Consider the following 16082-nt stretch of genomic DNA (forward strand, 5'->3'; position numbering starts at 1 on the left):
TGTGAGTGTGAGTGTGTGTTTGAGTGTGAGTGTTGAAATGTGGAAGAGAGAGCCTGTTTTCCTGGTGCGTGGTGTGATCACCCTCTTGTGGTGGCACGATGTTACTACATAAAGCACACTGGCCCCACAGAGAAGCATTACAGGTGCAGTTACGAAGCTGGTAAAGGTCAGACTTGTTTAAGAGGCACCTGTGTCGCATGAAAGTATTAAAGTGTGGACCAGTAGTGAAAGAAGCATTCAGATCCTCTGCTTAGGTAAAAGTAGTGCTGAGCTAACACAAGGTCCAACGATTAAGTGCAAAAGTCAATTAAACTGTTGGTGTTGTTACAAGTGAATACATTAAAAAATTATTAGCACTATTTCTTAAATAGCCTTTATGCATTATATGTGATAAGAATATCATGTTTTTCCTATTAATAATGGTTACATCTATAAACATGTTGGCACTGACAACTGTATAGTGACAATAAAGGCATTCTGTTCTATTCTGTTCTATATGTATATTTTTTAAAATATTATATTTAATCTGCAACAACCAACCTTGGCTATTAGACAAAAGCATTTCTCCAAACATGTTGAATAAAACTGTTAACATTAAAGGAGACATACTATTTCTTGATATTTATTATTATTGTTGGGCTATACTAGTGCAGCTTTACATGAGTCATAGTTTTAAAATAATCTGTATTTATCTTATAGTGGTCTTTGGTTTATTCGCTTTCTAAAATGAGATGCTTTAGGTTCTGATTGGCAGCCCCTCAGAAACCCCTGAGAAAACCTGTCTAAAGCCACCCCAAGGCCTGAGCTTTTAGCTCATGATTTGTACATATGCGGAAGGCATTATTTGAATGTTTTCCCATATTTAATATGAGCATCCATCATTACAGCATACAGTTCTAATATATGATGGAAAACAGGAAAAAGAATAGAAAGAAAAAGAAAGAAAAAATGAAATAAGTTAATTTAAAATGATTTAGCTATATGCTAATAGGCTTTTATTAGCATTTTAAGTAACCAGCTACTTTTATCTAATTAATTCCTCTATTTTTAATTCATCACATGGTTCGTAATACTTACACTTTCCCTGACTCAATAAACAAGATCACAGAGCATTAAGCTAATGCGATCACTGAGGATTCAGTTCCGTTTTCTAAAAAAAAAAAAAAAGAGTATTATTAAACTACATTTCCCATGAGCGGCTCTATTGATTGGTCGTCATACTCCGCACGAAATCTCGCGCTATGTGCGACCTGACCCTGCCCTATGTCTCGCGCACTCGCAGCTTCTTCGCTCAGTATATAAAGCAGGACAACGACGGAAGGAGGACGGCTGGGGAGTCGCAGCCCGGGATTGTAAATAAGACCGCCTAAACTGTGTTTTATTTACAAAAGTGATGCCGGCTGTTTTAAAATATCTTTCCCAGTTGTTTTAAATCGTTTTTCGTAATTTTTGGCTCTATTCCTCGCCTATTTCCGTGTGGTTTTTACACTACGCGTATAATGGCGAGCTCGGCTAACTCGAACCCAGTGGTAAGGATCAATCTCTAAGGATTGTCAGCGGGGGAAAATGGGGGTAAAGTTATTGGAAAGCTGTCGACGAGCTGGTTTTATGTATTACAGTAAAATGAGTCTGCTTTAACAAACACTTCACTGTTATATCTATTAAAGGGAATACTTAAGTTTCAGTCAATCGGCCATTATAATTAGTTTTCGAAACTAGGTAGTTCTTTCATTTGAAACCATCTCGGAGGAGGAATGGCTTACTTTAGAGAGGCAGTGTTTGAGTAAAAATAAGAACACGTGTAGAAACTGAGGTTTAGCGATGAAGATGTAATTCTAATTTAGTGGTTTATCGGCAGGTTGAAGCTTTCATTAGTTGGAAGGTTACTTTACGTGATCACAGTCTAATAAGCGTGTATGGCTAAATTCATTTTTGGTGGACGCTTGAGCTGCCAGGTTGTCTAAAATGCTTGTTTGTTCGTAGGAGGAAGAAATTTTCAATTTAAGCTTTTATTATTGGATAGCTTATGAAATACAGATGTACGCAAAGCACATTGTCATCATTCACGGCGAGAGAATTGAGCGTTTAATATATATAGTTTATATAAATATATATATATATATTAAAGCCTCCTCAGTAGAAAGTCGTCAACTGCCTCATCATTGTCCACCATTCCACGACCAGAAGGCAGGGTAGCCGTCCCAAACCACTTCTTTAACCCATACCATATCAAATTTGTCCTTGCTACCTGCCAGCAGAGCCAAAAAATATTTAGCCAAAGCTGAGCACTGATAAGATAAGACACCGAAAATGTCCTTCACATTCCGCCACACACTATTTAAAAGAAAAAGGCTGTCGAGCGCGCACTCTGCGGCTCCGTAAAATGGCTTCCTCGTCTCCCTTCTCTCTCGGTTCTGGCCCTCCTCCTTTTCGCTGCCTGGTTTTTATACAGCCATATTGGCTCTCTAATATAGACTGCCCGGGATGGGAAGGTGCTACTCGACGCTACGTCACCGGCTCTACATATAAACAGCAGACTGAGCTTTAAATAGTGAGGAGCAGACAGGCCGAGGGGGAGGGAAGGAGAGACCGAGGTCTGCGCTGCGGACATCGGGGCAGCGCAGTGCGGTGGCCCGCGCGTGTGTCGCTTTGTTTCAGCCTCATATCACTCCGCTGAGACGGGACCGTTGGGCCCTGGCGGAGCTATAAACGTTATGTTTGCTTTTTCCAGCGCGCGCGCAGTTCAGACCCCGGGGACATGATGTTTACCTTAGTAGTAGTAACATAAAGAGCTAGTTTATATGGGTTAGCATAACAAGGCACGTAGTGCCGTGGAAACGCTGCAGCACGAACCCCCACACATGATACTCAAGTGGGGGCAGTTTTAGAGTTTGGCTGCCCGCGTGCAACAACTATTACCGTGTCATACCAATGAAAGTCAGTGTGGCGAGGCGTAAATAAATGTGATAATTATAACACCATCAGCTGTATACTTGATGTTTTGTTGTCGTTTTGGCAGCTGGGAAGCCCAAAGAGGAGGTGTGTTTGCTAAGTACACTGTTGAGGGCTAATTTTGACATAAAACCCAAGCTCATAATGATCAATACTGACTGTACCAGACATGTTGTTCATGCTTTACTGGGAAAAGCAAAAGTGTCTCTAATATAAACGCCATACTGTAAAAGTTTCTTTCCTCTTTTCTTCTTTTTTTTCTTCCTCACAGCCTAAATTATACAAGAATGTGATTGACGATGTGATCAATGAGGTGCGAGAGCTGTTCCTGGACGAGGGAGTAGATGAGCAAGTTCTTCTGGAGCTGAAAACGGTAACCGTCCCTGTCAGTGTTGCGCCTGCATATAGCAACTGCAGGGGAAATGCCGCCTCCTGCAGAGGTGTGCGCTCTTTGTAGTAAAGTGTACTGTAGCACGCTCCCCCAAACCAGAGCGCTTTGGAATAACTGCTGACCATTTCCTAGTTTGGAAGCTGTTGTAGTTGCTGTCTGGATGGACAGAAAACAGACTTCTGGAAACTTTCTGATTAACTCACAAAAATGTCATTCATGTCTTGTCCCCCCCCCACCCCGGTTACCATGGTTTCCTTTGATGGATGGTGCTCTCACTGCCACTGATGTGTTGCAGAATTAGCTTTGCAGCGATTTCTGTATGAGTTTTCTGGTGCAATCACCACCCTATATTCCAGTGTGACTTTCAGTGTTGCTTTACTGTTATAACACCTGCGTATGCCTGTGAGAAGGTGGTGTCTGAATACCATTGAAATGACAACTCAAACAGTGTGTACACTGCATGATATGCTCAATTCAAGAGGAGGCTATGGCACATAAGCCTACCTAGGCAATGTGATTGACACAAATAAGCAAAAAATTCAGTCTTAGCTTCATGGATTAAACCAGTTTATTTGACCTCACTTTGAGTTTGTGACCCATTAGTTAATATTGATGTCTGGCTCTCCTCCAGAGTCTCTTTTACCTGGTTCCCTCCCTGAGCCTGGTTGTGTTGGAGCTTTCTTCCTGTTAAAAGGGAGATTTTCCTTCCCATTGTCACCAAACACTTGCTCATAGGGGGTCGTCTGTTAGGTTTTCTCTGTATTATTGTACCTTACAACATGAAGCACCTTGAAGGTGACTGTTGTTGTGACTATAAAAATAAAACTGAATTAATTTAAACGATCGGCATGTCTGGTCGTTGTGATGCGTTTACAGGTGTGTCGATAATGACAGAATCTGCGCTAAACATTTACCTGGATGGAGATTTTCATTTGAAAACATGTTAGCATGGATTTAAATGGAGTCTTTGGCAGCTTTCTAACACATGTCTTTGTGCTGCCTCCGTTTGTCTCTACAGCTATGGGAGAACAAGCTTTTGCAGTCCAAGGCAGTGGAGGGCTTCCACACTGACGAGCAGACAGCCCTGCAGGCCGCACAGCAGCAGCAACAACAGGTTCAGCAGGTCCAACAAGTCCAGCAGGTGACCCAGCCAGCTCAGTCCCAGCAGGTCATCCTGCCGCCCCAGCAACAGCAAGGTTAGCCAGCAGTGGCACACAGTGGTAAAAACATTTCTGAACAAGTGCAAAAACCCGTGAACGCCTTTTTGGGCACTAAAAATGTCGCCTGCAGCTTTGAGTTATTTGCCGAACTGGCACAGGAAACAATGAATGCTTACTGATCGTGTGCATTCTTTGTACATTTTATGAAAAATATGAGGAATTGACCTGAAAATGTTTGTCTCCGCAGCTCCCCAGCAGCAAGTCATTGTTCAGGAATCTAAGCTTATACACATGGGTGGAACGGGGATGGTGAGTGGATCATAGCACCAAAAATAAATGAAACTGTTGTTCGGGGAGGCATATAACAAGTAGCAAATGTGTTTATTAACAGACATAGGTGATGCGATATCCATATGTGTGATGAACAGAACGAAGTGCTGCTCATTTTACGTTTTTAACAAATTCAGACATATTTTCTTTGAGTAGAAGTGAGAAACCAGAGAGGGTCTCTGCAGGCTTCTTCCTTAGTCCAGAATGATTGATCAAGTGTCACACGGATGGGGCAACAGGACTTGGAAGAGATTAACGGACTATTTTAATAGCCAGGACTGCAGTGGATATAAGCCAGCAGTAATGCATCCTCCCACATGCTACTGCTGTGTCTAATACGCACTGACAAACACACCTTTCCTTCATCGAGTGAAATATGCAGGAAATCTTTTCCACTTTTTTCAACAGCACATGTTTAACGCAGCATCTGTCCATATGAAGCTTTCATCTCTGCTGCTGCTTCTTTCTGTTTTCTGCAAGTGATTTTTGTATAATCCTCAAACGGTTCTTCAAAGCTTCACTTGCCAATTTTTAATCGTTTTCCAGTGGCTTTGTAGATGCAGCGAGAGGACAAACATGCTGCTTTTATCATGTCAGTCAATGCAATCTGAAGTTCAGTGCTTTAAATTGTAAAGAAGTTCAAAAAACATTAAGTACTTAACATTGAAGTCTTTCATTCTTGAACCCTGAAATCCTCGGCTTCTGTATTATTTTGCATGCTTGTCACCGCGTGTGTTCTTCTTTCCTCCTCTAGAGTGCAGCAGCTACCGCAGCAACCCTGGCTTTGCCCACAGCGGTCACCCAATACCAACAGCTCCTCACCAGCCAAGGTAAAACATGTTTATTTGCATTAAATTGCAAAGAAATGCTCCTTTCTCTCTGAACTATCTTCATGTGTAAAACTATATTTACACAACGTGCACCCACACGCTTTGTTTTGACGTCTCAGGCCAGATCCTGCAGTTAGTCCGTGGTCCCAACGGGGCTCAGTACATCATCCAGCCCCAGCAGCAGATCCTCCTGCAGCAGCAGATGCAGCCTGGTGGCGTGCAGGCACCGGTAATACAGCAGGTAAGAACTGTCATGCAGAGGGGCAAGGCTGCATATGACAGGAGGAAATGTGTGTGAAAAACAAAGCCAAATGGAGAGAGGTGGGGGAAAAAGTCGTGGTGTGTCTGATTTATCTGCGTAATCAGTTCAGTGTCCGTTTGTGACAAGTAGGTTAAATAAGGCTACATATCTGTGGGCCCTGTGGCTCTGACACAGTGGAAGAATCAATTCTTGGAAAAATAACCTCGAAATATGTAAGAAGTGCCATGAAAAACATGAAATGATTCTGGGAAATCGGGAGGATGCTGATTGCTCAGAGCTTACCACTTACCCCAAAAGAAATAGATCCATGACTCCTCTACTTGTGACTTTTCCTAAATAAAAACACAGATTCAGATCAAAACTAGTGCCAAATTTCATTCATTCAGTTTAAATTGAGTCGGTTAAAATGTTGCAAAAGTGTTGTGCATATTCAGGTGGAGATCTTGTTTTAAAATAGAGTTTACATGTCTTGTTTGGTTTTTTTTTCCCTTCTCTAATATCTGTTTAGGTTCTGGCTCCTCTGCCGGGAGGCCTGTCCCAGCAAGCAGGAGTCATCATACAGCCACAGCAGATTGTCTTAACCCCAGGAAACAAAGTCCAAGGCAATACACAGGTCAGAACTTCAGTTCCTCCTGCACTCATTCCATTTATATGGAAGTAGTTTATGCTCTATAGTAGTGTTTCCTCCATTTCTGTTCTCTTTGTTGTTTAGAGAAATTAGAGTCTGTTTAATGTTTTAGAGGAGCGTCTGGGAAACCTTTGTTATTAATAATAACACCTGCACTGTGAAAGCATCACGCATCAGTCAGTGTCACAGATCAGCCGATTACACTGACAAACAGCATTTCCACTCAGATGTAGTTTTGGTGTGAGTAACTATGGAAAGATTTGGTTAGCTGGCCAGTGTAACTGAGCTACACTGCAAAAATCTGCAACGTTAGCTTTTAAATCAACAGGCTAACATTAGCTCAGAGCAGAGGTCTTCCCTCCACGAGTTCAGTTCTTTAATAACTTTTTCTTTCAGCTGTTAGCCAGCATTAGCTTACTTGCTAACACAGACAAATATCTTGACACCCAACATGGCGACTAGCTGGCTGACCTTATCTTTGCTACAAAAATGCTCCTTGAAGTCGCATCATTTTTGCTGTCCTGTCCTTATTTTGGCTTTGAGTTGGAGTCTGTTGTGTGAAGAGCTGGTTATTTTGTCCCACATGAAAGCAATGCTAACATCATATGGGCGTACGTGTTTTTAAACTCTGAGTTCCTTTCTACTGTCAGGTGATGCAAGCAGCAGCTATGGCGCCACAGCCCAGCCAGGCAGCAACAGCTCAGGTCCAGCAGGTCCAGCAGGCCCCAGGAGCGACTGCACCACAAGCCTCAGCGCAGCCCCAGGCCCAACAGCAGCAACAGGCCCAGCCTCAGGCACAGCAGCCTCCCATGATGCTGCAGGTGGACGGAACCGGGGAGACGTCTTCAGAAGAGGATGAGGATGAGGAGGAGTACGACGAAGATGATGATGAGGAGAAAGACAAGGATGGAGCAGAAGATGGGCAGGTTGAAGAGGTGAGCAAGGGAGGAAATAAGAGTGTTCAAAAACTCGCACGTTAAAATAGCAGTAGGCAAGAATTTTATGGTCATTTAATATGAAGTAAGAAAGCCGTAAACTTGTAGCACTGATGTTTCTGCCCCTCTTCAGAGCTTTTGTTTTCCAGAGTAGCTAGCAGTAGCTTTCCACAGGTAGCTGTCGTTAAACCCCCGAAGAAGAAGAAGCAGCTGTGTCACAGAATTCATAGCGCGGCCCAGCTCAGTTTCCAACAATGGCGGCAGCTAGTTAGTTTTAATGTTACTCTTATTATTCTTTCTGGGTCACAAAATAAACGTTTAACATATTTTCAGGCTGAATGTAGCTGTGTAAACCTCAAATATCTGCTCAGTTTATCAGGACACCGCATATTTTCAAAAGTGCTCCGACGTTTTCGGAGACGTCTGTTACCCACTAGCTCGATAGCTAGCCGGGGGCTAGGTCACTAGCGCCGTGAGAACACCGGACTCCCGGCAGATCGTTTTCAAACCCACCGCCTCTTTCGCTGCTCAGGTTAAACCTATATAGGTCACTTAGATAACTTAAAATGTTGTTGTTTGGCTTTTTTAGTATTTTATTTGTTCCTGAGTAAATCGGTTTGGCTGAGATTAAAGTTATAGTTTTTACACAGCTGAATAAACGTCAAGCAGACAGCTGATTATCAGAAGTGTGAGATGCTGGAGAATTTACTCCGGTGTCCTGTTATATTTTAGATAGAAGGAGTTTATTAAACTTCACTGAAACAATCTGCAAATGTCATTAACATTTAATAAACTATCATCTTGTCTTTATTTTTAGTTAGCACCTGAAACACTTAAAGCTGTAAGCTAATGATAGTTATATAAGAGCAGATGCTGCTGGTGCAATAAGCTGTACTTTTATGTCCAATGGATGATGATCTGATTAGTCGACTATCAAAATAATGGTTTGTGGCAGCCCTACTACAAAGGTTACTCTGTAGTTTGTGTGGCTTTTCTGCAGAAGATTTTATAACACAGCAGGTTATATTTGGCACTGTTTGGTATCGGGCAAAAAGGAGAACGGGATTAAAATCAAACTATTACTTGTTGCAATCTAGATTTGTGCTTTTACTGTTTAAATAAAGAAAATCCTGAATCTTAAGCCACGTTCCTGAGCAGCAAACATTTGTGATGAATCTGATTGGTTTGGTTTCCTACTCAGGAGCCGCTGAACAGTGGAGACGACGTCAGCGACGAAGAGGACCAGGAGCTGTTTGAAACAGACAACGTAGTGGTGTGCCAGTACGACAAGGTAGGAACTGATATATTCTGAAAGGCTGCAGTGTGTTCAAACCTGCCTGTGTATAAATATGCGAGTGCCTCTTTGGTACTTTTATGACATGTCTTGATATAGATCCTCCTGCGCTGGGACCCGTTGGCTTTTATGCATATCCGACTCGTTTAGTTTCACATCAGCATCCAGACAAAGATGTTAATGCTGAGATTTGCAGAAGCAGTGAAAACAAAGAGATTATAAAATAACAGCGCAGAGCAGTTTTACCGTGTTAATGTGATTGGTACTCAGCATCGCTGTCAGCCTTTGTTTGCCAGTATCATTCAGGGCGCTGTAAAGGCTGCTGTAGATTGAAGGACGGGGCTTAAACAGTTTTCACAGCAGCCTCCTCGTTTTTGGGGGAAAATGTCAGAAATCGTTAAAGAGGTATTTCACATTCCTTGTGAGTCTTCACTGTTTGCCTTTGATTCCCATCACAAAGCATCGAGTTGTTACATTATTTGATGTTAATTCAGTGGAGAAAGGCTCCAGCAGCGGTTGATGCCACAGTGAGTTTGTCTGGCCTCGGCGCAGAGGCTAAAGACATCAGCCTGCGTCCACTGTAAGCTGAAACAATGTCCATCTGTCCTTGACGCCTACAACACTCATTTCCTTCTCTTTACTCTGCAGATTCACAGAAGTAAGAACAAATGGAAATTCCACCTGAAGGATGGGATCATGAATCTGAACGGGAGAGACTACGTCTTCTCCAAAGCCATCGGGGATGCCGAGTGGTGAAGCAGAAAAAGGAACGGGAGAAAGCAACAGGAGCAGGATCTCTGTAACTCCTATCCAGTTAACAGACAGTTTAGCATCCTTCCACATCCTGTGACTGGATTCATTCAGGAAACTGTTTCTGAGACTCAGAACTCTTGAGACAAACCCAAAGGACTGTGAGGTACTGTAAAACCCGGGTGTAGTCAGAAAACACTCGACTAGCCTTGCGGGATGAGAAACCAACAGAGGAAGGGAAAAGCCCCGTGAGCCGAGCGCCGTTTCTCTTTATTTCTTCTTCCAGGCTTCTCTGCCTTTTCCCCCCAGAGAATTCACCTAACTTTGGAAAGAAAGCATTTCACCATCATACAGGTGTAGAGGACCAGGGTGACCTCGGCTTCCCTGCCACACAAGGTCAGAGGTCATTCGTTATAACCCCATAGATGAGAAACACCTTTGCAATCACTGTAGTCGGTTGACTGGATTGACTCGTGTCTACGTTCGTGTCCAAACTTAGTGCCACCAGTCGAGATCGCTGCCTTTAGAACGACCAGAATCACCTGTTTTTGGCTTCTTTTTTTTTATATCCTAATTCTGTCTGAATTCACGTTTATGAAAAAGGTGCTCCAGAGTGTTTTTATGTAGGCGACCTGTTCTTCAAACATTATGTTTTAAATGCGTTTAATGAAGGAGTTAAAAAGAAGGTAAAATAACATCACCTTACAATAACTCATTTTTTTTATCTTCGTCGCAGCACTTAACCCCCCCTCCCCCAGCACCCCCCCACTGGCTTCTCTGGAGCTTCATTCCATCTTTAACGTTAAGAATAAAATAAAGATAAAAACGTGAGACACTGAATTCATTTAAGGATTGTACAAAGGTGTCTCAGTTTGTCCTGTTGGTGAATCGCCTTTGCTTTTATTTTTAGTTCTCTGCAGCCATCATAAATTTTGCACTGTCGGTTTATCAGTGTGTTGTGAAGTCAGTCAGTCTAATCAATAGCCGCAGAGACGTGTGTGTGTGTGTGTGTGTGTGTGAGTGAGTGAGAGGGACTGTACAGACACGTGGTGAGTGTGTGTCGTTGTCGCTGGTTTTCTGTGAAAAGGTTTCAGTTTATTTCTCTCACAGTCTGAAAATGTCACAGAGCAGTGAGGTTGGTGTCTGTCCTGTTTTTTCTATTTATTTCTGAAAGTTTATAAATTGTTTTTCTTTTTTTTAAGGTTGGAAAGCCGCACCAAACTGTGCTCTTATAATCTAACAAGTGTTCCTTTTTCTTTTCTTTTCTTTTCTCCTTTCTTCTTATGTCAGCCTGATAAAAGCTGCACGGCGCTGTTTTCCAAACCATTTCGTCCACCGTATGTTCTCGTCTGCTTCCGTTTTATTCATGACTTTTAAACTGAGGATATTTTCTATCCAAGTGAGTTTAACTCGAGGGGGGGTTGTGTGTGTCTCTGCAGTTTGTTTTTAGTGCCCCTGTTGCAGCAGTTTGAAATAAAGTATATATGTGTTTTGACTGTTGTGCTTGGGTGGCTCCATAGTTGTTTTTTAGCTGCACAAAGAAAACCCTGATACAGGACCTGATGGAGAAAACAGAACATTTTTCACACGATTTAGTTGAATTATATGAAATCTTTACATGAAAGGCCAAAGGAAGACTTTCCACACACGGCCCCCAGTAGATTTATTTCCTTTCCTCTGTTCGTCATTTCCATATGTAGATGTCGTGCGTGCCTTTTTGAACTTTAGTTCAGTTTTTGGTGGGGGGGGGGTCACAGATGCTAGACTGAGAAGGATGTCTTATTAAACTGTGCTCTATAACCATTTTGTCGTGTGTTCTGCTCTTCTGATGATTAATGAACTGTACTGTTGGTATTCGTGTAATTTTCCTAAATCAAGTTTGGAATCAAACTCAAGGTTGTGCTTTGAATACATAAAGTTGTCTTTTGCATAAAAAGAAAGAAAGAAAATTAAAATTTAATTTTTGCATTATTTTGTGGCCTAAATCAGTGTCACTCTCGCCCCCTCTGTTTCTTCCTACCTTCTTCTGTGATACCTGGTCAGCTTTTTGGTTCTGCGCCGATAAAAGCAAATTTATCGATGACTCGTGGGAGCATCTTGAACACTAAACTATTTAACTGTTATTTCAGTTACTTTTAAACTATTTTTGCTCACATTTTTAATCCTGTTGAGACTGTTTTTAACTGCTACTCTTAGATGTGACTCGGGCGGTAGAGCAGGTAGTCTAATAATCAGAAGGTCAGCGGTTCCTCCAGTTTACCAGCTGGAGGGGTTCCTGGCCAAGATCATTAGGAAGTGTTTAAATATGTGTGTATAAAAGTTGCGCTTCACCAATTCACAGTCTCCATTTCCGATTTGTGTCACACTTCTTCTAGGGGAGTAGTTGGTGAGTGCAGACCTGGTATCGTCTGGAGCAATCTGTTAGCGGCCGAGGCAATCAAAGGTTTTTGAGTCAGTACTGTGTACTCTTTAGTAAACGGTTTCATTTTGCACGTGAGATGGCATCAGTTTTCTGTGAGCATCAACACACATTTTTCCCGGTGGTTGCCAGGGGGTCGTGAATCTCTAGCAAGATGGCAGTCAGTTTGATCGTGACCGCCTTCAGCCTCTAGCAGCTACTAGGATGCATCTTATCCTCACAAACGGCGGTTGGCAGGTGGTCATGGACCGGTCTTTAGTAGAACTGCAACTGCTACAGTGTTACACATTTGAAATGGTGGAAAATTAGCAGTCACATGACTGCAAGACCTTAACAAATACCAGTCCCCTTCCCATTTAGTGAGCCAACTGTTTCATGAGTTTATTACTTGTGTGTTTCATTATTCTTTAATGAAACTTCTAATGGCATTCATACTTTTTAAATGTTTTTGGTTGTTTTTTTCTCTGACATTTAAATTTTAAATCTGTTTCCAAGACACTCAAACCAGTAGTCCTGTCTGCTAGCTACCAATGACGACGGAGTTTTGTAGCATGGCTGAAGCTGGTACTGTAAATATATATGAGGTACGTTGTTTTGTGTAGAGAGTGAGCCACATTTTACACATTAGGAATCAAGGCAGTTGAATCCATTGAAACTTTGAGAGACAAAGATGACAACAAGGACTAATTTTTTTTAAGCAGCGCCTCGGACAAACATCAGGAGCCAAACACTTTTGTTTCTTCTTTTCTTTCTGTGGTTTTAGTTGTTAAGTTGGCCCTCAATTTAACTCAAAGGAGCATGAAATGTCTTAAATCTATCTTGTCTTAAGCTGTAGCTAACTACAGTTATTTTTGTCTTTAGCAAACCGTTATCTTTTTGCTAACTTGCTAACCAGCTAAAGGCGCTCGGTGTCAAAGGCTTACTGTCTGACAGACAGCGGGGATTATCCTCCTTGCAGACATGGGTATCTGTAAACACCATTCATAAGTCTTTCTGTGACACTTCTCTGAAGTACGTAGTTGTGTTTATGTTAGGCGTCTTTGTGGATGAGTCACACAGTCACAAACAAATGGGCAGACATGGTTGTCTGCAAGGACCAACCATCCAACTCTTCATCACTGTGGCCCACGTGCTCCGGCAACGTGCTGTAATACAGCTTTAACTCAGCACGATTCAGATTTCTTGATTGAAATGTAATCCTTGCACATTCTGTCTTTGTCGCTGCGTAACAGCTCTGTAGGATCACTTTCATGCATTTGCTGCAACCTGCACGAGACCCCGAATCTGCATCGCCCAATCTTCTTTTCCATTTTTCTATATCCCACCATCTGGATGACTGTCAGGGTTTGCACAGCATGGGCGTTTTCCCGGCTTTTCCTCTAATTCCTACCCAAACCGACACAATCCCAGCGTATTTCCTTTCAGGTAATTATGAGATAAAGGTGTGGTGCAGTCGGGGATCAAAGCTGAATCAGAAACTACATGGAGATTTTTGCACTTGATTGTAAATGGATTTGAGGGCAGACTGTCACTTCTACAATATATCACACTTCAGCGCTGAATAGACGTAGCGGAGGAGCAGTGTATCCCTGGCTGCTTCTGATGAAGTGGGCCCTTTTGCTACTCCTGGGCACTCAGACATAAGAATCTGAGCTGCTGGCGAATGAGGCTTATAATGAGACCCTGGAGATGTCTTGCTCAGACTCTACAGCTTTCTCTGCTTACCAGCTAACCTGTGGTGACTGCCAATCAGCTACGTAGCAAGTGGAGTAGCCGGGCCTGCTGGCTGTGGCATGTAGAGCTTACCAAAGTCTTAGAAAACAGCAAACTGTGACAAAACAGAAAAAACGGGACAAAAACCTTCATCTGTTTTCAGCAGAGATTCTGTCTATCCGGGCTGCAGCAGGACTTTTATAGTATCCTAGACTGTCTCACGTCAAGCTGTGAATGTTGTTCTAAACAGCTTGTCACTTTTCTTTTTTCTTATAGGCCTGCTTCAATGCCAATGCCATATAATTGCTATCTGTGCTGTTATGGGGTGATTTCCTCTGTGGAGTACTTACTGAGTTGATTCAGTCATTCTTACACGAATGGGTAAGTTATTTAAAACTAGGGAACAAAGGTGTATTAAAGTGAAACCTTATTGTGTCTGATACCTCTTTCAACACCTTTCAGAATTGGTCATTTTTAGTTTAGGTGGGAGGCACTTTAGCTTTGTCCCCATATTTGAGCTGTTTTGGTTTCTTGCACTATAAAACCAAAGACATTATATGAAGCAGTTAGTTTTAAGCATATTCCCAATCTTACCCTAAAGTCATCAGTTTTAATACCTGTGTCTGACTCAAGTAAAAGTCATGTGATTTAAGTCCACGTGGGGCAGAAAGCCTGCGATGAATCATCTTCGGCTAAATCTGCAAGTACGGTGCTGCAAAGTCTGCAGTCTTAGTTCACCTCAGTACGCACGAACGCTCCAGCACTTCTCTGCTTTTTGTTTTATTACTGGGGTTGTGCAGGTGGAGTTGCATCACTGTTTCATGTATTTCTGGTTTAGGATCATCTTCACACGGCAACAGCTGTGAATAATTTGAAACGTCGCCTGTCAGCAGGAACTTTCTCAATAAAAACAATTTCCAGTTTATTAGAAATAATTGATCCAAAGTAGACACATGTTCTAAATTGCCTTCCATACACACCTGCACAATAACTAAGGTTTACTATCGGGAACAGTAGTATAGAGTAGCACTTGTCACATCATCCTGTGTATAAAGTGTTAGAATGTTTTTTGTTGAAGGCTTGGAGCCATTTTTCTTTCCTGGTTTAACTCAAGTGTCTGCAAAGGTTGTAGATCCTAAATATGAAACTCATTTCCTGATGAGTGAAACCACCTGCAGAACAACAGAAGAATGAATGTTTTCACTGACTAAAACCCTGCAGTTCGCTCTGGTCATCATTCAAGAGCTCTCCAGGAGACAGAGGAACTTGACTCTTTAAGAGGGCCATCCACGTCGACCGGGCCAACGCAAGGAATGACGCCAAAAATGCAAGAGATTTTTTTTGTTTCCACAACCAAACACTGGATGCATACTCGTAGGCTTTGACCTCGTCAGTCCCTCTGTTCACGACTCCTTTTCCCACTCTATTTGAGTTTGGCAACCTAATCCGGTGTTATCGAGGTGCATCGTCGGGCACGGGCCTGCTTATTTGAGGAACGGCTTGGAGATGAGTTTATTTGCAATACTGGGAGAGGAATGATGAGGCAGGCCTGAGACCCAGCTAGAAGAAGAATATCAAAATAAATCCATTTCACAGTCTCATTCAGTTTGCTCGGCTCGGCCTATTACTTGGGCCATGACCGTACCTGCAAGTCTATAAAATTCCATGTAATCATTCGGGAAAACGCTGGATTCTGCAGGTATATGCCACTACCACCAGTCGCTTTGTGTGCACCCAGACACCTACGCAAATGTGCATAGACTTTGATTTTTATCAGTCTTGTCGTGCACACACTCGTGAACAGTGAGTTAACACTAGCTGGCAGCGGAGACGTCCTCTCATGAAGGCAGCCAGGCCCATCGTGCTCCAGCTCCAGAGTGCTTTGCATCTGAAGGGTCCGGACTGGCTCGCTGTTAATGCGTGATTGGAAGAGATGGACCTGAAGCCGTGGAAAACGTTCAACTGAAAATGATGTCCCGTCCGTTCGGAAATTCACCGCCAAGCGAGGTCTGGAACGCAGTCAGCGGATGCCACTCTTAATTTTCCCGACTTTGAAAGTAGAGACCATTCCAGTTTGTGAGGTTTAGAGTGATACAAAGTTGGGAATGTTGCACTATATTTTCCATGCTGACACAAATTGCAGCAATCTGCTCGAATATCTTCAAGACAAATATGGATGCAAAATGTATTTTATTTTTTTAAAGGAAAAGATGTGAACTAATCCCCACTCGCCCTGTTCATCTCTAAAGTCACTCAGGAGAGGAAATGCTAACCTGATGTTTAGCCACTATTAGCAGAAGGTTTCCTTTAATGCCTAACAGCTCAGCATCACAGAAGTTCACATGGGTCTCAGGTATGCTAGCTTTAAGCTCCCCGCTGATTGTAGAAGTCACTGGTTTCCACACAGGGATGGAAAAA

The 16082-nt window shown here is 42.5% G+C and overlaps 1 protein-coding gene across 2 annotated transcripts; it reads left to right on the plus strand.

Moving 5' to 3' along the window:
- The first annotated feature begins 1276 nt into the window (after positions 1 to 1276).
- On the plus strand, positions 1277 to 16075 carry gtf2a1 (general transcription factor IIA, 1). 2 transcript variants are annotated; one of them, XR_006054132.1, is made up of 11 exons: positions 1277 to 1529; positions 3224 to 3325; positions 4362 to 4539; positions 4751 to 4812; positions 5588 to 5663; positions 5783 to 5904; positions 6434 to 6538; positions 7204 to 7488; positions 8690 to 8779; positions 9431 to 13376; positions 13941 to 16075. XR_006054132.1 is itself a non-coding variant. In XM_005917074.3 (10 exons), the coding sequence occupies exons 1-10, from the start codon at positions 1500 to 1502 to the stop codon at positions 9536 to 9538; spliced, it is 1158 nt and encodes a 385-aa protein (XP_005917136.1). In that variant the 5' UTR covers positions 1277 to 1499; the 3' UTR covers positions 9539 to 16075. The 2 variants fall into 2 exon arrangements, 1 of the variants encoding a protein (XP_005917136.1); XM_005917074.3 differs by having other exon boundaries at positions 9431 to 16075.
- The last annotated feature ends 7 nt before the right edge of the window (positions 16076 to 16082 follow it).

This window comes from Haplochromis burtoni, unplaced genomic scaffold (genome assembly GCF_018398535.1).
Source record: "Haplochromis burtoni strain Fernald_Lab_line unplaced genomic scaffold, NCSU_Asbu1 Contig_22, whole genome shotgun sequence".
Taxonomy (NCBI): domain Eukaryota; kingdom Metazoa; phylum Chordata; class Actinopteri; order Cichliformes; family Cichlidae; genus Haplochromis; species Haplochromis burtoni.